The following is a 24,376-nucleotide window of genomic DNA, read 5'->3' on the forward strand; positions in this document are numbered from 1 at the left end:
GCCAAGAAGGGAGAGACATCCACCACGACGAATGACCTATGATCAGCTTGGTGTCCCCTCCTGTTATAGTACCCAGTCACCACATCAGCTGCTACCTGCTTACCCTGCACCAGGAGTGGTTCCTTGGTTAGTACACCTGCAGCCATATTACATTCAACCACCCTTTATGTATGGACTCCAACAGGCTTGAGCCTACAAGGGTGGCATGTATTATGCGAACATGGACTGTTACGACTGTGATTACAGTTTCCATCCAGTGAACGTGGACCGTACGAGTTGTGGATTATATTTGAACTGTGGCCCTTGCCGCCTGGAGTTTTCATGAGTATCAGCTTACAGAAGAGGATGTGAAATGACAAGTTCGCTAGACTGTTCAGCATTACAACCAACAAGGGGAAGATATTTGGAATATACTGATGTCGGGACGACATTTGTTTTTGTGGGGGAGAGTGTGACATACTAGAGTGTTTGATCTATTAGTGTGACATACTAGAGTGTTTGATTTATTAATGATTGAATGTTGAGAATGCACAATGGGTTTGGATTGAATGTGTGTATCGGTGTTCGATTGTTGATCCTTTGATCCACATGGCAAGTGTGGGGCATGTTAAAGAAGATCGGTATTCGATTATTGATGTCTTAGCAAATAGCTTGAGGCACGGGAGGTGTGCTGAATCATTACAGTAAAAGTTGGATTGAACTAACAACAACATCTCACTGTTCTGATTATTTCCCCCTGTGTGTCAAGGTATGCTGTTTGTTGTAAAGGCTGTTTGAGTTTGGGGTTTGTAATATACACTGTTTAGCGTGTGAGAAAAGAGATAATGGTTATTAATGTTTATTTACTTTTGAATTACGGGCGTGAATGTGAGAGTCTCGGGTCACGCACATGGAATAGCATTTAGCACGCTACCTTCGGCCACCATTATCGTTGACAGTGTCTATAACGGTCATAGAAAGGATTTTATATTATTGATATTGCATTGTTTACCCTGTTGAATAATAGTAGGACTACTAGAAGTTGTAAAAGGAAAAGATATAACAAGTTATGACCGTGTGTTGAACGAGTGTGTGTGTGCATTGTGTTTTGGTTTCTAAAGTGTTGATAATATATATTTATATATATATAGGTGTAATTGTACATTATGTTTTGGGTTCTAACGTGTTGATAATGTATATATATGGGTTTAATTGTATGTTATGGGTTTTTGTGTTAATTCATTACAGTAAAAGTTGGATTGAACTAACAACAACATCTCACTGTTCTGATTATTTCCCCCTGTGTGTCAAGATCGAATGCAGGGTGTAACAATAGCATCCCCTCTATCTACACTAGTGCTGGGCCCTTCTCCTGGTGTTTCTCCCTCACCACTCGAAGCCTCATGTGGCAGGAGCACCGGGGTCCGCTCCTTCCTTCTTCGTCTTTTCCGTAATCTTCCCCTTCGCGTTTCCTCTTGTCTCTTGCTGGTTCTTCCTCTCGTCTCTCCTTGCCCCGCGCCGCCATTGTTGTCCTCCGCCACGTGGTCCCTATCCATTCTAGTTCCCGTCCATCTTGGGGCTGAATAACTCGATCAAGTTACCACCTTTTATTGGCGTCAGCCGCCCCGCCACCTCTTACCTTACCTGCTTGCGATACCTTCCTAACTAATGGTACTTTCAACTTTTGCTATTATTCAACTCCTATCACAGCCAGTCAAGACAACACTATTATATTACACTGTTTCAGTTATTTTACACATCAAATATGCTGCCTTAATTCTTATTATTTGCTATAAAACTCTTAACCAAGTCTGCCTCATTATCTATTCACAATACCCCTAATCCTCTCCTCCCCTGCATACCCCCTTCAGTATCGGTACAATTCGCTCCTTAATGAAACATTATGCTGCTGTTGCTCTCATTAATACATGTTTTACTCGTCCGCTTCAATTATTCAGCCCTATCTAATTGTAACTTCACCATATACTAATTATACACTTTTCACCCCAACCTTATCTTTATTGTTATACCTCAGCCCTTGTATCTAGCCGCCCATCGCAATCACATGGCCCTCATAACTTCCATTATACCGTCAGGATCACCTACTCCCATATAGCAATGCTGTCCTAGGTAATGACTATACCAGGTTGACAATAGCATTGTCCCCTGATGCCCCCCGCTCCTGCATACTGTTATTAGTACCAATACGTGTTGCCGCCTCACCAAATTTCCACTCACCATTATCAATGCTACGTACATATTCCGCACATGTTACACTTGACATCCGAACCGCTGCATCATTACGGCCCTAACAGGATCGAACCTCCCTGCATGTTGTTCATTTTTATTCTTATTATTGGGCACGGACCGCACCCCTATCGTTTTCTCGTGCCCACAGGTCGAAGGAGCCGTCCACCCAAACGCTAGTACAATACCAGGCTGGCTGGGGCCCTCCTAAGGTGGGTCACGAAGTCAGATTTCCATTTTATGTGGTCACCTATATTATCCCGCGTGTTCCGTTTAGTAGGTGCGTGCTGCACCTCTAATGTTTTTCTTGGACCCACAGGCCGAAGGAACCTTCTGCCCAAACACAGGTGCAATACCAGGCTGGCAGGGCCCTCCGATGGTGGGTCACAATCTCCAATTGTTTGTTTTTAAACATAACTACCATGCCCCCTTTTATTCATTCCCGGGCCTTCCGGCCACATTGTGTGCTTATGGCGCACATGCCATCAGAATGTTCCATTCTATTTTGTTGGCAATGGCTCGACGGAAAGGCAGGCAGGGGGGACGTAACCCATGATTCATCTGCACGGACTTCAGATTCCTCCAGACCGTGGTCTGATGCTTCTTCCCATAAGCCTGAATCACCCTCCATACCGAATTCGACCGAGACCACACCCTCACAGTCCCCTGACAACCATGAGTCCACTTCATTCTATTGTTCTTCATTCTCCCTTAGGAGAGTCATAGTTACTCCCGCCGTTTACCCGGCCTGGTTGATGACCTTGCTCCTTTTCGCGGTCTGGCGGACAAACTTCGGTACTGCACTCGGGTCAGGTGCGGTCCTGAAAAGGGCACCTTTTTCCTGGGTACAATTTAAACTTTTTCATCGGTCTTTTTCGACATTTCTTGCCGGCTTTTCAAGCACTTTCACTGGGTTGATTTTTAACATTTTGGCCTGTTTATTTAAAACAACTTTACCGATCTTTTTCAAAACTTTAAGGGGGCTTTTCAAACACTTTCACTGGGTTCATTTTTAACATTTTGGCCCGTTTATTTTTAACAACTTTACCCATGTTTCACAAAACTTTAAGGGGGCTTTTCAAACACTTTCCCTGGGTTGATTTTTAACATTTTGGCCTGTTTATTTTTAATAACTTTACCCATGTTTCACAAAACTTTCTGCGGGCTTTTCAAACACTTTCCCTGGGTTGATTTTAAACATTTTGGCCTGTTTATTTTAACAACTTTACCCATGTTTTACAAAACTTTAAGGGGGCTTTAAGAACGCTATTCCTGGGTACAAATAAAACATTTTCATCAGTATTTTGCAAAACTTTTACCCTGCTTTTCAAACACTTTCCCTGGGTTGATTTTAAACATTTTGGCCTGTTTATTTTTAACAAGAGTCATAGTTACTCCCGCCGTTTACCCGGCCTGGTTGATGACCTTGCTCCTTTTCGCCGTCTGGCGGACAAACTTCGGTACTGCACTCGGGTCAGGTGCGGTCCTGAAAAGGGCACCTTTTTCCTGGGTACAATTTAAACTTTTTCATCGGTCTTTTTCGACATTTCTTGCCGGCTTTTCAAGCACTTTCACTGGGTTGATTTTTAACATTTTGGCCTGTTTATTTAAAACAACTTTACCGATCTTTTTCAAAACTTTAAGGGGGCTTTTCAAACACTTTCACTGGGTTGATTTTTAACATTTTGGCCTGTTTATTTAAAACAACTTTACCGATCTTTTTCAAAACTTTAAGGGGGCTTTTCAAACACTTTCACTGGGTTCATTTTTAACATTTTGGCCCGTTTATTTTTAACAACTTTACCCATGTTTCACAAAACTTTAAGGGGGCTTTTCAAACACTTTCACTGGGTTGATTTTTAACATTTTGGCCTGTTTATTTTTAATAACTTTACCCATGTTTCACAAAACTTTCTGCGGGCTTTTCAAACACTTTCCCTGGGTTGATTTTAAACATTTTGGCCTGTTTATTTTAACAACTTTACCCATGTTTTACAAAACTTTAAGGGGGCTTTACGAACGCTATTCCTGGGTACAATTAAAACATTTTCATCAGTATTTTGCAAAACTTTTACCCTGCTTTTCAAACACTTTCCCTGGGTTGATTTTAAACATTTTGGCCTGTTTATTTTTAACAAGAGTCATAGTTACTCCCGCCGTTTACCCGGCCTGGTTGATGACCTTGCTCCTTTTCGCCGTCTGGCGGACAAACTTCGGTACTGCACTCGGGTCAGGTGCGGTCCTGAAAAGGGCACCTTTTTCCTGGGTACAATTTAAACTTTTTCATCGGTCTTTTTCGACATTTCTTGCCGGCTTTTCAAGCACTTTCACTGGGTTGATTTTTAACATTTTGGCCTGTTTATTTAAAACAACTTTACCGATCTTTTTCAAAACTTTAAGGGGGCTTTTCAAACACTTTCACTGGGTTGATTTTTAACATTTTGGCCTGTTTATTTAAAACAACTTTACCGATCTTTTTCAAAACTTTAAGGGGGCTTTAAGAACGCTATTCCTGGGTACAATTAAAACATTTTCATCAGTATTTTGCAAAACTTTTACCCTGCTTTTCAAACACTTTCACTGGGTTGATTTTTAACATTTTGGCCTGTTTATTTTTAACAACTTCAAAAATAATAATAATAGATATAAAACAACCCCCCCCCCAAAAATTGAAAAAAAAAATTCAGCGTTTTTTGCCCAAGTGTGCAGCTCATCCTCCGGACAGCGGCAGCCTTAAACCCATCCTCCTTCAATCGGGCAGGAGGATGAGGTTAAGGCGACAACTGCTCGGAGGATGAGCTGCACACTCAAAAAACGCTGAGATGAGACACTATTGCTGGGTAAACATAACACCCAACACCCAAACGGATCAGTTCTAACACACTTACCCGAATTTGAGACACTTTCCCGGGGGGAGAAAGCTCATACTACACTCCTGACATAAAAAAATAAAATAGATATATAAAATAGCACAATTTTTTTTTTAAAAAAAATTCAGCGTTTTTTGCCCAAGTGTTTAGCTCATCCTCCGGGCAGGGGCCGCCTTAACTTCATCCTCCTGCCCGATTGCAGGATGAGCGGGTTGCGTGCCCCGGCCCGTACGCCCGGGCTCCCACCAACGCCGCCCAGAACCTCCCTAGCCGCCGGAGCGACGTCGGTCGGAAGCTGGAGACGCGGTAAGGATTGACGCCCGGGGAAAACGTTCGGGACGCGGGGGTATTCACGCTTGGCACCAGAACCGAGAGCCAACTTTCGATGGGCTCGCCTCCCGCTCCACCGAGTAAGTGGAAAAACGATAAGGGTAGTGGTATTTCACAGGCGGAGGTCCCACCGTAAGGCCTTCGACGGTCCCCCGGAGGGTGACGCCTCCGGACCAAACCGGTGTAGGGAACCCCTTCCACTTATTCTACACCCCTCATGTCTCTTCACAGTGCCAGACTAGAGTCAAGCTCAACAGGGTCTTCTTTCCCCGCTGATTCCGCCAAGCCCGTTCCCTTGGCTGTGGTTTCGCTAGAGGGCGGGTAGGGACAGTGGGAATCTCGTTCATCCATTCATGCGCGTCACTAATTAGATGACGAGGCATTTGGCTACTTTAGAGAGTCGCGACTCACCGCCAGTCGCTATCCTGTACGAGTTGACGAGGTCCCCGTGCCCGAAGTGCCAGGCAACTGGCGTCTATCCAAGTGAACTTGATGAACGGATGCAGACCCCACTAGTCGTGCTCCTCGAGTTTCTTGGGCGGTTAGAGGAGAGTCACCGTACCCGCCAGGTTAGGCACCTGAGCCGCCATATAGCAGGAGCCTGTCCCCGCTCAAGGCTACCACATTGTCTGAAACAGCGACATGGCCACATGAACCAGTACCAACAGATCGCGAGCCCTAAGCTCAATTTTATCTCCGAAGGCACTAGAACCAGACACCATGCCCCCACTCAGGAACCAAGCGAGGGTTGTCTTATCATTGGGTATTAGTCCCGTATTGCATGCTCCATTTGTATCCGACTGACCTATCCTACTTTATTGTCAGCATACTGTGAATATGCTGCTCATGTTCAATTAGACATAATACTACATGCCCCTATTTAATGTTTCATTGAGTACTTTTTCTATTAGTCACTAGTCGCCGCTTTTCCATTAAGCGCCGCTCATTGATTATATTATTGGCCGTCGCATAAACACTGTCAGGCACCATATTGCCAGACCCCCCCTTATTGTTTAACTCTACGCTATTACATGCCCCTATTAACTAGCTTAGTCTATTTCAGTTCTATTTTAACCATTAGTCGTCACTTTTCTGTTAAGCGTCCCCACGTTTATCACCACCCCCCCTTTGCTATTTTACTCTACATTATCGCATGCCCCTACTTGTTTATTTAGTTGAGGTTATGTTCAGTTTTGCCACTAGTCGCCGCTATTTCCATAAAACGTCGCTCAGCTATTACACTGTTAGGCATCATATTGCCAATCCCACCAGTTCTTTAAACTCTACGTTATTGCATACCCCTACTTATTTGTTTGCTTATGTTATGTTAACTTTTGCCACTAGTCGCCGCTATTTCCATCAAGCGTCGCTAAGCAATTACACTATTAGGCATCATATTGCCAATCCCACCAATTATTTTAATTCTACATTGTTACATATCCCTACTTATTTGTTTACTTATATTATGTTCAATTTTGCCACTAGTCGCCACTATTTCCATTAAGCGTCGCTCAGCAATTACACTATTAGGCATCGTATTGCCACTCCCACCCATTATTGAACTCTACGTTGTTACATACCCTTGCTTATTTGTTTACTTACGCTATGTTTGATTTTTGCCACTAGTCAGCGCTATTACCATTAAACGTCACTCAGCCATTACACTATTAGGCATCATATTGCCAATCCCACCAATTATTTTAATTCTACATTGTTACATATCCCTACCTATTTGTTTACTTATATTATGTTCAATTTTGCCATTAGTCACCGCTTTTCCATTAAACGTCGCTCGGCCATTACACTATTAGGCATCATATTGCCAGACCCCCCAATTATTTTACTCTACGTTAATACAAAACCCCTACTGTTTTTGTTGCTTACATTATGTTTCATTTTGCCACTAGTCGTCGCTTTTCCATTAAACGCCACTAGCCATTACACTATTGGGCATCAGACTTGCCCACCCCCTGTTATTTAAACTCTACATTGTTTCGTCTCCTTTTTATTTACTTACCCACTTACCTGAAGTCATGTTCGATTTTGCCTCTCGTCACCGCTTTTCCATTAAGCGCCGCTGGGCCTTTAACCTATTAGACATCATATTGCCAATCCCACCAATTATTTTAATTCTACATTGTTACATATCCCTACTTATTACTATGTCGTTTTTTTAAAAAAAAGCCTTACTATACTATGTCATTTTTTTAATTAAAAAAGCCTTACTATACTATGTCATTTTTTAATTTAAAAAGCCTTACTATACTATGTCGTTTTTTAATTAAAAAAGCCTTACTATACTATGTCGTTTTTTAATTAAAAAAGCCTTACTATACTATGTCGTTTTTTAATTAAAAAAGCCTTACTATACTATGTCGTTTTTTTTAAAGAAAAAAGCCTTACTATACTATGTCGTTTTTTAAGAAAAAAGCCTTACTATACTATGCCGTTTTTTAAAGAAAAAAGCCTTACTATACTATGTCGTTTTTTAAGAAAAAAAGCCTTACTATACTATGTCCTTTTTTAATTAAAAAAGCCTTACTATACTATGTCGTTTTTTTTATTTAAAAAGCCTTACTATACTATGTCGTTTTTTTAAAGAAAAAAAGCCTTGCTATACTATGTCGTTTTTTAAGAAAAAAAGCCATACTATAGTATGTCGTTTTTTTAAAGAAAAAAGCCTTACTATACTATGTCGTTCTTTAATAAAAGCCTTACTATACTATGTCGTTTTTTAAATAAAAAAGCCTGACTATACTATGTCGTTTTTTAAGAAAAAAGCCTTACTATACTATGTCATTTTTTAATTAAAAAAGCCTTACTATACTATGTCGTTTTTTAATAAAAAAAGCCTTACTATACTATGTCGTTTTTTAAGAAAAAAGCCTTACTATACTATGTCGTTTTTTAAAGAAAAAAGCCTTACTATACTATGCCGTTTTTTTAAATAAAAAAGCCTTACTATACTATGTCGTTTTTTAATTTAAAAAGCCTTACTATACTATGTTGTTTTTTAAGAAAAAAGCCTGACTATACTATGTCGTTTTTTAAAGAAAAAAGCCTGACTATACTATGTCGTTTTTTAAGAAAAAAGCCTTACTATACTATGTCATTTTTTAATTAAAAAAGCTTTACTATACTATGTCGTTTTTTAATTAAAAAAGCCTTACTATACTATGTCATTTAAAAAAAAAAAGCCTTACTATACTATGTCGTTTTTTTAATTAAAAAAAGCCTTACTATACTATGTCGTTTTTTAATTTAAAAAGCCTTACTATACTATGTAGTTTTTAATTAAAATAGCCTTACTATACTATGTCGTTTTTTAATTAAAAAACCCTTACTATACTATGTCGTTTTTTCACGAAAAAAGCCTTACTATACTATGTCGTTTTTTTAAGAAAAAAGCCTTACTATACTATGTCGTTTTTTTAAGAAAAAAGCCTTACTATACTATGTCGTTTTTTAATGAAAAAGCCTTACTATACTATGTTGTTTTTTTAAGAAAAAAGCCTAACTATACTGTCGTTTTTTAAGAAAAAAAGACTTACTATACTATGCCGTTTTTTTTAATAAAAAAGCCTTACTATACTATGTCATTTTTTAAGAAAAAAAGCCTTGCTATACTATGTCGTTTTTTGAAAAAAAGCCTTACTATACTGTCGTTTTTTAATTTAAAAAGCCTTACTATACTATGTTGTTTTTTAAGAAAAAAGCCTTACTATACTATGTCGTTTTTTTAAAGAAAAAAGCCTTACTATACTATGTTGTTTTTTAAGAAAAAAGCCTTACTATACTATGTCGTTTTTTAAAGAAAAAAGCCTGACTATACTATGTCGTTTTTTAAGAAAAAAGCCTTACTATACTATGTCATTTTTTAATTAAAAAAGCCTTACTAAACTATATCGTTTTTTAATTAAAAAAGCCTTACTATACTATGTCGTTTTTAAAAAAAAAAGCCTTACTATACTATGTCGTTTTTTAAAGAAAAAAGCCTTACTATACTATGTCATTTTTTAATTAAAAAAGCCTTACTAAACTATGTCGTTTTTTAATTAAAAAAGCCTTACTATACTATGTCGTTTTTTTTAAAAAAGCCTTACTATACTATGTCGTTTTTTTAATTAAAAAAGCCTTACATTACTATGTCATTTTTTAATTTAAAAAGCCTCACTATACTATGTCGTTTTTTAATTTAAAAAGCCTTACTATACTATGTCGTTTTTTAATTTAAAAAGCCTTACTATACTATGTCGTTTTTTAATTTAAAAAGCCTTACTATACTATGTCGTTTTTTAAAGAAAAAAGCCTTACTATACTATGTCGTTTTTTAAGAACTAAAGCCTTACTATACTATGTCGCTTTTTTAATTTAAAAAGCCTTACTATACTATGTCGTTTTTTAATGAAAAAGCCTTACTATACTATGTCCTTGCTATACTATGTCGTTTTTTAATTTAAAAAGCCTTACTATACTATGTCGTTTTTTAAGAAAAAAAGCCTTACTATACTATGTCCTTTTTTAATTAAAAAAGCCTTACTATACTATGTCGTTTTTTTTATTTAAAAAGCCTTACGATACTATGTCGTTTTTTTAAAGAAAAAAATCTTACTATACTATTTCGTTTTTTTACGAAAAAAGCCTTACTATATTATGTCGTTTTTTAAAAGAAAAAAGCCTTACTATACTATGTCGTTTTTTAAAAAAAAGCCTTACTATACTATGCCGTTTTTTTAATAAAAAAGCCTTACTATACTATGTCGTTTTTTTTATTTAAAAAAGCCTTATTATACTATGTTGTTTTTTAAAGAAAAAAAGCCTTAGTATACTATGTCGTTTTCTTTAATAAAAAAGCCTTACTATACTATGTCGTTTTTTTTAATAAAAAAGCCTTACTATACTATGTCGTTTTTTATTAAAAAAGCCTTACTATACAATGTCGTTTTTCACGAAAAAAAGCCTTAGTATACTATGCCGTTTTTTAATAAAGCCTTACTATACTATTTTGTTTTTTTAAGAAAAAAAGCCATACTATACTATTTCGTTTTTTTAAGAAAAAAAGCCATACTATACTATGTCGTTTTTTTAAGAAAAAAGCCTTACTATACTATGTCGTTTTTTAAGAAAAAAAGCCTTACTATACTATGTCGTTTTTTAAGAAAAAAAGCCTTACTATACATGGTCGTTTTTACAAAAAAGCCTTACTATACTATGTCGTTTTTCATGAGAAAAGCCTTACTATACTATGTCGTTTTATAATTTAAAAAGCCTTACTATACTATGCCGTTTTTTAAAGAAAAAAGCCTTACTATACTATGTCGTTTTTTTAAAAAAAGCCTTACTATACTATGTCGTTTTTTAAAGAAAAAAGCCTTAGTATACTATGCCGTTTTTTTAATAAAAAAGCCTTACTATACTATGTCGTTTTTTAATTAAAAAAGCCTTACTATACTATGTCGTTTTTTAAAAAAAAGCCTTACTATACTATGTCATTTTTTAAAGAAAAAAGCCTTACTATACTATGTCATTTTTTAAGAAAAAAAGCCTTACTATACTGTCATTTTTTAATTTAAAAAGCCTGTCGTTTTTTAATTTAAAAAGCCTTGCTATACTATGTCGTTTTTTAATTTAAAAAGCCTTGCTATACTATGTCGTTTTTTAATTTAAAAAGCCTTACTATACTATGTCGTTTTTTTTTAAAAAGCCTTACTATACTACGTCGTTTTTTACGAAAAAAGCCTTACTATACTATGTTGTTTTTTAATAGAAAAGCCTTACTATACTATGTCGTTTTTTTAATAAAAAAGCCTTACTATACTATGTCGTTTTTCACGAAAAAAAGCCTTAGTATACTATGCCGTTTTTTAATAAAAAAGCCTTACTATACTATGTCGTTTTTTTAAGAAAAAAAGCCTTACTATACTATGTCGTTTTTTAAGAAAAAAAGCCTTACTATGATGCATGGTCGTTTTTTAATAGAAAAGCCTTACTATACTATGTCGTTTTTTTAAGAAAAAAGCCTTACTATACTATGTCGTTTTTTAAGAAAAAAAGCCTTACTCTGCTATGTCGTTTTTTAATAGAAAAGCCTTACTATACTAAGTCGTTTTTTTAAGAAAAAAGCCTTACTATACTATGCCGTTTTTTAAATAAAAAAGCCTTACTATACTATGTCGTTTTTTAAGAAAAAAGCCTTACTATACTATGTCGTTTTTTAATTTAAAAAGCCTTACTATACTATGTCGTTTTTTTAAGAAAAAAGCCTTACTATACTTTGTCGTTTTTTAATGAAAAAGCCTTACTATACTATGTCGTTTTTTAAGAAAAAAAGCCTTACTATACTATGTCGTTTTTTAATAGAAAAGCCTTACTATACTATGTCGTTTTTTAAGAAAAAAGCCTTACTATACTATGTCGTTTTTTAATAAAAAAAGCCTTACTATACTATGTCGTTTTTTTAAGAAAAAAGCCTTACTATACTATGTCGTTTTTTTAAGAAAAAAGCCTTACTATATTATGTCGTTTTTTAAGAAAAAAGCCTTACTATTCTATGCCGTTTTTTAAATAAAAAAGCCTTACTATACTATGTCGTTTTTTAATTTAAAAAGCCTTACTATACTATGTCGTTTTTTTTTTAAAGAAAAAAGCCATACTATAGTATGTCGTTTTTTTTAAGAAAAAAGCCTTACTATACTATGTCGTTCTTTAATAAAAAGCCTTACTATACCATGTCGTTTTTTAATAAAAAAAGCCTTACTATACTATGTCGTTTTTTAAGAAAAAAAGCCTTACTTTACTATGTCCTTTTTTAATTAAAAAAGCCTTACTATACTATGTCGTTTTTTTTATTTAAAAAGCCTTACTATACTATGTCGTTTTTTTAAAGAAAAAAATCTTACTATACTATGTCGTTTTTTAAAAAAAAAGCCTTACTATACTATGCCATTTTTTAAATAAAAAAGCCTTACTATACTATGTCGTTTTTTTAATTTAAAAAAGCCTTATTATACTATGTTGGTTTTTTAAAGAAAAAAAGCCTTAGTATACTATGTCGTTTTTTTAATAAAAAAGCCTTACTATACTATGTCGTTTTTTTAAGAAAAAAAGCCATACTATACTATGTCGTTTTTTTAAGAAAAAAGCCTTACTATACTATGTCGTTTTTTAAGAAAAAAAGCCTTACTATACTATGTCGTTTTTTAAAGAAAAAAGCCTTAGTATACTATGCCGTTTTTTTAATAAAAAAGCCTTACTATACTATGTCGTTTTTTAATTAAAAAAGCCTTACTATACTATGTCGTTTTTTAAAAAAAAGCCTTACTATACTATGTCATTTTTTAAAGAAAAAAAGCCTTACTATACTGTCATTTTTTAATTTAAAAAGCCTGTCGTTTTTTAATTTAAAAAGCCTTGCTATACTATGTCGTTTTTTAATTTAAAAAGCCTTGCTATACTATGTCGTTTTTTAATTTAAAAAGCCTTACTATACTATGTCGTTTTTTTTTAAAAAGCCTTACTATACTACGTCGTTTTTTACGAAAAAAGCCTTACTATACTATGTTGTTTTTTAATAGAAAAGCCTTACTATACTATGTCGTTTTTTTAATAAAAAAGCCTTACTATACTATGTCGTTTTTCACGAAAAAAAGCCTTAGTATACTATGCCGTTTTTTAATAAAAAAGCCTTACTATACTATGTCGTTTTTTTAAGAAAAAAAGCCTTACTATACTATGTCGTTTTTTAAGAAAAAAAGCCTTACTATGATGCATGGTCGTTTTTTAATAGAAAAGCCTTACTATACTATGTCGTTTTTTTAAGAAAAAAGCCTTACTATACTATGTCGTTTTTTAAGAAAAAAAGCCTTACTCTGCTATGTCGTTTTTTAATAGAAAAGCCTTACTATACTAAGTCGTTTTTTTAAGAAAAAAGCCTTACTATACTATGCCGTTTTTTAAATAAAAAAGCCTTACTATACTATGTCGTTTTTTAAGAAAAAAGCCTTACTATACTATGTCGTTTTTTAATTTAAAAAGCCTTACTATACTATGTCGTTTTTTTAAGAAAAAAGCCTTACTATACTTTGTCGTTTTTTAATGAAAAAGCCTTACTATACTATGTCGTTTTTTAAGAAAAAAAGCCTTACTATACTATGTCGTTTTTTAATAGAAAAGCCTTACTATACTATGTCGTTTTTTAAGAAAAAAGCCTTACTATACTATGTCGTTTTTTAATAAAAAAAGCCTTACTATACTATGTCGTTTTTTTAAGAAAAAAGCCTTACTATACTATGTCGTTTTTTTAAGAAAAAAGCCTTACTATATTATGTCGTTTTTTAAGAAAAAAGCCTTACTATTCTATGCCGTTTTTTAAATAAAAAAGCCTTACTATACTATGTCGTTTTTTAATTTAAAAAGCCTTACTATACTATGTCGTTTTTTTTTTAAAGAAAAAAGCCATACTATAGTATGTCGTTTTTTTTAAGAAAAAAGCCTTACTATACTATGTCGTTCTTTAATAAAAAGCCTTACTATACCATGTCGTTTTTTAATAAAAAAAGCCTTACTATACTATGTCGTTTTTTAAGAAAAAAAGCCTTACTTTACTATGTCCTTTTTTAATTAAAAAAGCCTTACTATACTATGTCGTTTTTTTTATTTAAAAAGCCTTACTATACTATGTCGTTTTTTTAAAGAAAAAAATCTTACTATACTATGTCGTTTTTTAAAAAAAAAGCCTTACTATACTATGCCATTTTTTAAATAAAAAAGCCTTACTATACTATGTCGTTTTTTTAATTTAAAAAAGCCTTATTATACTATGTTGGTTTTTTAAAGAAAAAAAGCCTTAGTATACTATGTCGTTTTTTTAATAAAAAAGCCTTACTATACTATGTCGTTTTTTTAAGAAAAAAAGCCATACTATACTATGTCGTTTTTTTAAGAAAAAAGCCTTACTATACTATGTCGTTTTTTAAGAAAAAAAGCCTTACTATACATAGTCGTTTTTACAAAAAAGCCTTACTTTACACTATGTCGTTTTTCATGAGAAAAGCCTTACTATACTATGTCGTTTTTTATGAAAAAAAGCCTTACTATACTATGTCGTTTTTTTTAAGAAAAAAGCCTTACTATACTGTCGTTTTTTAATTTAAAAAGCCTTACTATACTATGTCGTTTTTAAAAAAAAAGCCTTACTATACTATGTCGTTTTTTAAAGAAAAAAGACTTAGTATACTATGCCGTTTTTTTAATAAAAAAGCCTTACTATACTATGTCGTTTTTTAATAAATAAAGCCTTACTATACTATGTCGTTTTTAAAAAAAAGCCTTACTATACTATGTCGTTTTTTAAAGAAAAAAGCCTTAGTATACTATGCCGTTTTTTAAAGAAAAAAGCCTTACTATACTATGTCATTTTATAAGAAAAAAAGCCTTACTATACTGTCATTTTTTAATTAAAAAAGCCTTACTATACTATGTCGTTTTTTAATTTAAAAAGCCTTGCTTTACTATGTCGTTTTTTAATTTAAAAAGCCTTACTATACTATGTCGTTTTTTTTTTTAAAAGCCTTACTATACTATGTCGTTTTTTACGAAAAAAGCCTTACTATACTATGTGTTTTTTAAAGAAAAAAGCCTTACTATACTATGTCGTTTTTTTAAAGTAAAAAGCCTTACTATACTATGTCATTTTTTAATTTAAAAAGCCTTACTATACTATGTAGTTTTTTTAAAGAAAAAAGCCTTACTATACTATGTCATTTTTTAATTTAAAAAGCCTTACTATACTATGTCGTTTTTTTAAAGAAAAAAGCCTTACTATCCTGTCGTTTTTTAATTTAAAAAGCCTTACTATACTATGCCGTTTTTTAAAGAAAAAAGCCTTACTATACAATGTTGTTTTTTTAAAAAAAGCCTTACTATACTATGCCGTTTTTTTTAATAAAAAAGCCTTACTATACTATGTCATTTTTTAATTTAAAAAGCCTTACTATACTATGTCGTTTTTTTAAAGAAAAAAGCCTTACTATCCTGTCGTTTTTTAATTTAAAAAGCCTTACTATACTATGCCGTTTTTTAAAGAAAAAAGCCTTACTATACAATGTTGTTTTTTTAAAAAAAGCCTTACTATACTATGCCGTTTTTTTTAATAAAAAAGCCTTACTATACTATGTAGTTTTTTTAATTTAAAAAAGCCTTATTATACTATGTCGTTTTTTTAAAGAAAAAAAGCCTTAGTATACTATGTCGTTTTTTTAATTTAAAAAAGCCTTATTATACTATGTCGTTTTTTAATTTAAAAAGCCTTACTATACTATGTAGTTTTTCACGAAAAAAAGCCTTACTATACTATGTCGTTTTTTAAGAAAAAAAGCCTTACTATACTATGTCATTCTTTTTTCTTTAAAAAAGGCTTACTATACTATGTCATTTTTTAAGAAAAAAAGCCATACTATACTATGTCGTTTTTTTAAGAAAAAACCCTTACTATACTATGTCGTTTTTTAAGAAAAAAAGCCTTACTATACTATGTAGTTTTTCACGAAAAAAGCCTTACTATACTATGTAGTTTTTTAAGAAAAAAAGCCTTACTATACTATGTAGTTTTTTAAGAAAAAAAGCCTTACTATACTATGTCGTTTTTAAGACATAGTTTCACCTGGACCACTTGACACCTGGACCACACCTTGAAGTAGAAATTGTAATTGAGTTGAGAACAATAGTTTTAATCCTACAGTGGCACTATATCAAAATGAAACAGCTACAATAAAATGAAGGAGTAAAATATGTCATATTCTTCACCTCTGGGCCTCCCTGGCTCGATTTGTTTGCTGCTCCATTTGGTGCAGGGCCGTGTTCAGAGAGGCAATCTTGCACTTCAGTGACGTTTCCTCCCGCTCGCCGCGCTGGCATTCCTGCTGTTACGATCGGGAATGGGTTAGGACCCAGGTGCGGGAAGCAGGAGGTTAATCGGGGCAGTTAGCTTCAAACAACATCTTTAATAAACCAACTGGGATGTACAAATCAACAGGCAAAACAGGAAGCAATCAGCTGATTGACCGCAGCAGCTGCTCTCTCTGACGGCATGTCAGGAGGGACAAACGGGCCGCTCCTGGCATTCCTGCACACAAACCAAAGTGCAACGTGACCGCTACCAATATTCCTCAAATTGCAATTTGAAGTCTAACAATAGCTATGTCGTACTGCCAAACATCACATCAAATGATTGCGCATAACCACTTTGATGTCTCTCACTGTCATTTTCGTGCACATAGGTTGCAATAAATCAACAGTAGTGCATTCACTAAAACTAACATTTCCGTATTTTTCCAGGGCACCTGAATATAAGTCGCACCGACCGGCCAAAGAAAACACACTGAAGACAAAATAAAAATGTATAAATCGCAATGGTGTATTAAGTCGCATTTTTGGGAGGGCAATATTTGATTGGATTAGAAACCAAGAACTAACCCAAATCCAAACAAGAGGTTAATTAGGCATCGGTGTCAACTTAACAGTTTTTCAGATAACCAGAATACAGCCTAAAAAAAAACACAGGCTTTTGGTGGTCAGAGAGAAAAACATAAGTCGCACTGGAGTATGAGCCTGGAAAATACGCTCATGTTTTATAAATGTCGTACATTGTTAAGAGGTTATTTTTTGCGCTCATCATTTCTCATCTCATTTGCCACATCGATAAAACAAGGGCATTGTCGTCGTATACAAAAAGTACAGAGGTAGCTAGCACTGGTTATGAAATGAATTGGATCCGGCGGAAGTGGTTTGGCAACTTGAATTTGAAATGAAGGTCTAAGCCAGTGGATTCGAATTCTTCGACGACATACCTCCTCCGTCCGTGTGCGCCAGTTTGGATTTTAGGTTATTGTTCCTCAAACAATGACCGGAGTTCCGTCTTCTGCCTGTTTTTCAGAGTAGCAAACTGGCGCTGCAACTTCGCCACCATCTTGTGAGCCTGAGAACGTCAGATGGCGTCATTTTTCCAGTCCATAGTAGGTCATCAATCAAGCAGGGTTCCCACATTCAGACAAATGACAACTAAAAACTCTACTAACCTTCCCCAGATCGTGAAATGATAATCCCAGGCATTGCAGCGCCTGTCTGAGACGCTGGTCCACGGTGTCCATTGCCTGCTCCACCTCCGACCGGTGCTGAGTTTGCTGCTGCAAGCAGCTCTGCGCCTATGACGTGGTCCCAACAGAAGGTTTGTCAGCAATCCACAAGATGGCATCGAGCAGGGCCTTACCACAGCCGAGTGCTCAAATTTAGTCCGCAGCTCGTCGCAATGACGGACGGCTCGCTAATGACCAATAGGACATTTGACTCATTCATTTTGTTGTAGCTGTTTCATTTGGAAATAGTATTACCACTGTAGGAGTAAAACTATGGTTGTTAACTCGATGACAATGAACAAAAGGTCTACTGTCTGAGTTTGTTCGACGGGACCAGACGGAGTTAAGGAATTAGGGATAGGTGCTAAAACTGCACGTCTAAGACTAGCGATAGCCAACTGGTTTGACTTCTCGATTCCCAGCGCAGACGCGCCAACTCTTCGGTCTTCTCAGAAAGCATCTAATGGCACATTAGGACATGGACTAGAAACAAAATCTCATCCTCTCTGGGCAATGTTAAAGGTTCATTCCAATTTGGTATCTTGACAGTGGACATAAACACCCACCTGTTCTAAATCCGCTTTAGTCTTGTCCAATTGCAGCTCCAGGCTTTCTTTTTGCGCCTGTGACATAAAGACAACATCATACATGTCAAGTGATACTTTTTCCCAGTGTTTTATACCTTTTGTAATCATTTTAAATGGTGTACGCCGTATAACAACTTTTGTACGAGAAAAAAATGGTTTTTAAAAATGGGCCGTTATTTGTAAAAAACGCCAGCCCTTATTTTGAAAATGTGCTGCAGTTTCACTCCAAGCCAGCTAGGGTGTCCCGAGCAATGTGTTCATGAACATGTGGTCCAATGCAGGTGCTGTTGCCCGCCCGCCCGCATGAGCCAAAAGAGGATGAGACAGTTGAATCACGCATCACCTGGAGCAAAGTCACACGGTTCCTCAGGTATTTTTTGACCTGCTCGACCGTGGCCCGTGTGAGCGTCAAAGAAAATATGGTGACGCTGGCCAACTCGTTGGTCTTCATTAGGCTCAATTCGGCTGAGCCGTCCAGCGAGGGAGAGTCGGAGGAGAGCAGCAAGTAATGCCTGCGGAAGAAAACAAAAGAGAAAAAGACTTGTTGGGGTGCACATTCCTTAGGAGATGAAACAAAAGGAGGAGAACCTAGGGTACCTGGACTTGCTGGAACTCTGGTCGCTCCCACATTTCCCAAAATACTGCATCAGCGCTTCAGGAAATGAGCCGCATTGAGCTAGAATGCCATACCTCTCTTTCAAACTGCACACAAAAATAAAATCAAGGTGTTTTAAAATGACACACTGAATGGAATGGAATGCAATGCTGGTCAATTCTTCCCAGACAGACCTCAGGAAGTCCTCTTGGCAAAGACAGCAGGAAAACATGAACGAATGATCCGTCACATCCGCAAAGGTCACAACGAGATCCTTAAAGCAAAAAGAAAAGGTCAATCAATAGACACATTGCTTACCACTCCCAGAAAGCCAAGACACATTTTATGTCCAAGAAGAATTCTAATTTTATTTGCAAAATGTTTGAGTAATGATTAAAAATAAATAATAATGATACAGTACAGACGCTCCCCTACTTACGAACATTCGACTTACGAACAACGGTACATACGAACATGTCTGCAAATTGCGTTTATGTCGAAAAATGTGAGTCACTTCGATTTTGTATTGCGCGCCTTTTTCCGAGTAGTGCTTCTTTCCGCCGCTAATACCGACGACGCCTGGCGCTGAGAGCGCTCGGCTCACCCAGCATCCACCTTCCTCTGCCCAGTTCGTTGCAGTGCGTAAGTTGCGCAAGTGCGTGACGTATCTCCAGTGCGCAAAGAACCTTTTTCATTTTTATCATGAAATATCTCGTGCAGCCATTATTCAATATGGTTGGTGAAAAGCGAAAGGCTTCTAGTGAAGGAGATGCAAGGAAGAGGCAAGCCATTTCATTTGAAACCAGTGGCAATAATTACGAAGCTTGATGCGCGTGAGAAAGTGGTGAGCGTTGCACGGGAATACAACTTGAATCGTTCCACCGACCGTCAGTACCATTTCTAAACAGAAAGATGGAGCAGCAGGACCCATATGGTATTTCCATATGTAACATAAATTTGGCAACAAGACATCAATGGTTGAAATTGAGGTTGCAATGTCACTCATTCTCAACAATGAAGACTTTTCTCATGGCACTTTTATTTAACATGAAGACAGTAAAGCACAGGATTTTTGATAGATTTCAAAAAAATGCTGTACTCACGCATGTCCTGTAGCCCAGCTGAAGTCCCATGGTGATGCGGAGGTTTTTTTTTCTGTAAGTATAAAAGACTGTTTTCAGGGTGGATACAGGAATAATTTCTCTCTACTAAGATGTAAATAGATTGTTGGCTTAAAAATTAAATAGTGCTCTGCAATCTAGAAAATAATCTAAATAATATTATTCCTATTATACATTATATCAAGATGTCATATAGTGTAGTTTTACATTGGATTGGATTGGATTGGATAACTTTATTCATCCTGTATTCGGGAAATTTCATTGTGACAGTAGCAAGAAAAGTTAGCATAGTTAGAAGTTAGACAGTACAGTCAAAGGCCGCAGAACAACAAAGCAAAAGCACAAAGCACAAAGCACAAAGCAAATCAAAGTCAATGGGATCATTAAGAATCACCAAATCATTATGACAAAAAAGCAGCAAAAACACAAAAACGAGCTGCGAGTTTCTGTAGCAAAAACGGATAGACTCAAAAAGACGTTGTAAAGTTGGACAAAAACTGGAACCACACACAGAAAGTCTTCCACAAGATGGGGAACTTCTGCAGACATGTAGTACGTATTTTGAAATTGGCATCGAATTGACCAGCCACAAATGTTAAATGTGTCAGTATTTTGTGTACTCTACTAATACCTTGGACTAGAATTAGACTAGACACAGAATTCTTAACGGTTAAATAGCCCAAGGGACTATTTGAACCGGATTACAGCCGAAATGCGTCAAACGAGATCCGTTTTACAAAAAACGTACTTAAAAAAAATCCCGTACAAAAGTTGTTATACGGCGTACACAATTTGAAATGATCAAAAAACGTATAAAATAAGGGGAAAACGTATAAGTTGACAGGTATGCGGGGAATAGTCACCGCCATTACTTAGACACAGAATTCTTAACTTTAAAATAGCCCCGGGGACTAAATTGACAGGTCAAAACTTGACTATCTTTGCTAAAACAACAATAAGGACCTCAAAAAGTAGGCTTTTTCTCAGATTACCTGTCGTTGGAGCCTTCACACTTAACAGTGACTTCAAAAACTTCAGTCTGTCTCAACGGCATGGCGATAGATAGCGAGACTTATCGCGAAGATTGCCGGGGAAATTTATACGCTTCCACTTCTTCTTCGTCGTCTTCTTCTTCTTCTTCTTCTTCTTCGTGTTTCTCTTCTTTGTCTCCTCCTAGCGGTTTTGTTGGCAATTTGCAAACAAGTTCACAATGTATCACTACGACTAACCAGAATGGATGATTGATCTTGCAATTTAGTCAAATGACATTGAAAAAGTAATACACAATAATACTATGTATTTATTTGTACCATAAAAAAGACAACAATTGAGAAAAGCATTGATAATAATCCGATTTTATTGTTATTACAACATTAATGATAATAATAATAAGAAGAATCCAAATGACAAGAAAGACAAGGCACGACTAAAACACTACCTTGATAACGCTAAACCTGAAGAAAGTTTGGCTCTGATCCGGATAGTCTCGGTCGGTCACTGGTAGCAGACAAAAACATGATTGTCGATTGCTAATGGTGTCAGGCTTTGAGCCTGACATGCACCCGCGCGTCAGTCACTACTGCCCTTTTCACTATAGAAATATAGACAGTGTCAGTAAGCAATGTACATAGACAGTAGTCAAGGTGAATAATGTGGTTTTATTTGTGTGTTTTTTGTGTGTGTCGGTCTGTTGTGGTGTGGATCTTTCACTCTCACAGTGGAACATTTTTGCTCCGTGTCTAACTTTTCCGCCAGCCCTTATTTTGAAAATGTGCTGCAGTTTTACTCCAAGACAGCTAGGATGTCCCGAGCAATGTGTTCATAAACATGTGTGTCAGGCCCCAGACGAGATTGGTGGCTGGTTGCGCCCGCCACCCAACCACAGGTCCTGCCTCTAATGCAGGGCTGTCAAAGTCATTTGGCATGGTGGGCCACATACGGCGGCCTAGGGAGATGTCAAGTGGGCCGGACCATTAAAATGATACCATGCTCTGCTATAAATAACCCAAATATCATGTCTTTCCTTTGTTTTGGTGTAAAGAAGCACAAGAACATTAGGAAAATATTGAAATGGAATGAACTATCCTTTCATGAAACACCTCATATTTCCTTAGATAAATGTGCAATTGACTTTTATCATTCACAAATAGGCATTGCAACGGATCCCACTGATTGTACAAAGGCACAAAACTTGAATTGGTACTGAAAAATATAGTCATGCACTTTAAGATTAAAAGAGACTTTTAATGAAAGGAATTTTTAAACCACTTACACATACGCATATAAAATCAAAATGTAATCTTTGCGTGCACTTTACAAACTAAGGAGAGTGATTTGAAATGTGTAATGAAGAAAGTTTCTGTCTCAGTGATGCAGCTTGTCTTCTACTCTGATGGAAAGAGTGCGCCCCTTAGCGGATAATCCGTGAATTGCAGCGAATTCAAAATATGAATTCCATGTCTTTGATGCATTTTTTCCACTTTCAAATGATCCTGCGGGCCTGATCGAACCTCCTTGGGGGCCGGTTCCGGCCCGCGGGCCGTAAATTTGACACCCCTGCCTCTAATGACTCGAGGGCTGCCAGGTGTGAGTCATTAGCCAGTGAGGAGTATTTAAAGCCACCAAGAACAGGACCACACTGCGGGATCGTCTGATCTGCTCACAGTGAGGTACGTACCTGCTTGTATTTTCTCGCCTGCCTTCGTTGATTTAAGACCTCTTGTTTTGCTCCCAGGATTCCGACTACGCTCGGCCTCCACGACCACGGATACGCCTAACGACACGCCGACGCCATCCCGACGCCATCCCCACGCCATCCCCTCTGGTGCCTGGCCTTTCACTTGGATCATTCTAATCAAGATTGGAGAAGCAGACTCCCAGCCCTCGCCTGCTTTGGGCTCTTCCACCCCAATCAAAACAGCACGATCCTCTAACATGGACCCCGCGGGCGCAGGCCAGGCCCCCTCCGACCCAATTTGGCAGGTGGTGGAACAGCATACCCAAGCTATTGCGTACCTCTGTTCTAAGGTATCGAGCATGGCTGAGACCCCTGGATGACATACGAGCACTACTCAATTCTTTGCCTCATTCACCAAGTGCACAGCTAACCCCAGCCGCTCCCCTGGTAACACCGATATCGCCGCAACAGGGACCTAAGGCCCCCCTACGGTGGAGATCTCGGCGCATGCCGGCGCTTCCTGGTTCAATGGCAGTTGGTGTTTGAACAACCGAGCCTCACCCACACCTCGGACCGAGCCAAGATCGCTTACCTGATCGGCTGCCTTCGTGATGAGGCCCTAGCCTGGGCGAGCGCCGAATGGGAGAGGGGCTCCCGCATTTGTACCTCCTACGACTTATTGACCGCAGAGATGCGAAAGATCTTCGACCAGCCGGTGGGCGCTTAAGAGCTCTCAGACAAGGCGTCCGGAGCGTGGCAAAAGACTGGGTCGAATTCCGCATCTTAGCCGCCGAGAGTGCCTTTAATGACTCCGCCCTCCCTCCACGACGGCTGAATGTGGAGATGCGGGAGGAGCTGGCGATCCGAGAGGAACCAGGGTCCCTCGACGCGCTCGTGGAATTGGCCATCCGGATCGACAGCCAACTAGAAAGACAACGAGGGCAGCGGCAAGGTGACTCGCAGGTGGTCGCCATGCTTGGACTTCGGAGGAACGTGACCCCCGATCATAACAATGTGGTACAATGCAGGTGCTGTTGCCCGCCCGCCTGCATGAGCCAAAAGAGGATGAGACAGTTGAATCACGCATCACCTGGAGCAAAGTCACGAGGTCCCCCACGTATTTATTGACCTGCTCGACCGTGGCCCGTGTGAGCGTCAAAGATAATTTGGTGATGCAGAACAACTCGTCGGTCTCCACTATGCTCAATTCGGCTGAGCCGTCCAGCGAGGGAGAGTCGGACGAGAGCACCAAGTCATACCTGCGGAAGAAAACAAAAGAGAAAAAGACTTGTTGGGGTGCACATTCCTTAGGAGATGAAACAAAAGGAGGAGAACCTAGGGTACCTGGACTCGCTGGAACTCTGCGCGCTCCCACATTTCTCAAAATACTTGATCAGGGCTTCAGGAAATGACTCGAATTGAGCTTGAAGGCCATACCTCGCTTTTAAACTGCACACAAAAATAAAATCAAGGTGTTTTAAAATGACACACTGAATGGAATGGAATGGAATGGAATGCAATGCTGGTCAATTCTTCCCAGACAGACCTCGGGAAGTCCTCTTGGCAAAGACGGCAGGAAAACATGAACGAATGATCCGTCACATCCACTAATGTCACAACGTGATCCTTTTAACCAAAAAGAACAATGTTGATAAACATGTGGTACAATGCAGATGCTGTTGCCCCCCGCCCGCATGAGCCAAAAGAGGATGAGACAGTTGAATCACTCATCACCTGGAGCAAAGTCACGAAGTCCCCCACGTAATCTTCGTGGACTTGCTCGACCGGGGCCCGTGTGAGCGGCAATGACATTATGGTGACGATGGCAAACTCGTTGGT

At 37.3% G+C, this 24,376-nt stretch overlaps 1 protein-coding gene across 3 annotated transcripts; it reads right to left on the bottom strand.

The window, feature by feature from the left end:
- Positions 1 to 16,406: 16,406 nt before the first annotated feature.
- Positions 16,407 to 23,736, bottom strand: LOC144078773 (spindle assembly abnormal protein 6 homolog). Of its 3 annotated transcripts, none has more exons than XM_077607112.1 (9): positions 23,130 to 23,736; positions 19,843 to 19,894; positions 18,934 to 19,013; positions 18,742 to 18,846; positions 18,488 to 18,656; positions 18,124 to 18,180; positions 17,501 to 17,626; positions 17,273 to 17,400; positions 16,407 to 16,548 (listed from the first exon to the last, which is right to left on the bottom strand). In XM_077607112.1, the coding sequence occupies exons 1-8, from the start codon at positions 23,195 to 23,197 to the stop codon at positions 17,308 to 17,310; spliced, it is 750 nt and encodes a 249-aa protein (XP_077463238.1). In that variant the 5' UTR covers positions 23,198 to 23,736; the 3' UTR covers positions 16,407 to 16,548; positions 17,273 to 17,307. The 3 variants fall into 3 exon arrangements, with proteins under 3 accessions (XP_077463238.1, XP_077463239.1, XP_077463240.1); XM_077607113.1 differs by lacking the exon at positions 23,130 to 23,736 and adding an exon at positions 20,853 to 21,815; XM_077607114.1 differs by lacking the exons at positions 16,407 to 16,548; positions 17,273 to 17,400; positions 17,501 to 17,626 and adding an exon at positions 17,645 to 18,017.
- Positions 23,737 to 24,376: the final 640 nt, after the last annotated feature.

This window comes from Stigmatopora argus, chromosome 8 (genome assembly GCF_051989625.1).
Source record: "Stigmatopora argus isolate UIUO_Sarg chromosome 8, RoL_Sarg_1.0, whole genome shotgun sequence".
Classification (NCBI taxonomy): domain Eukaryota; kingdom Metazoa; phylum Chordata; class Actinopteri; order Syngnathiformes; family Syngnathidae; genus Stigmatopora; species Stigmatopora argus.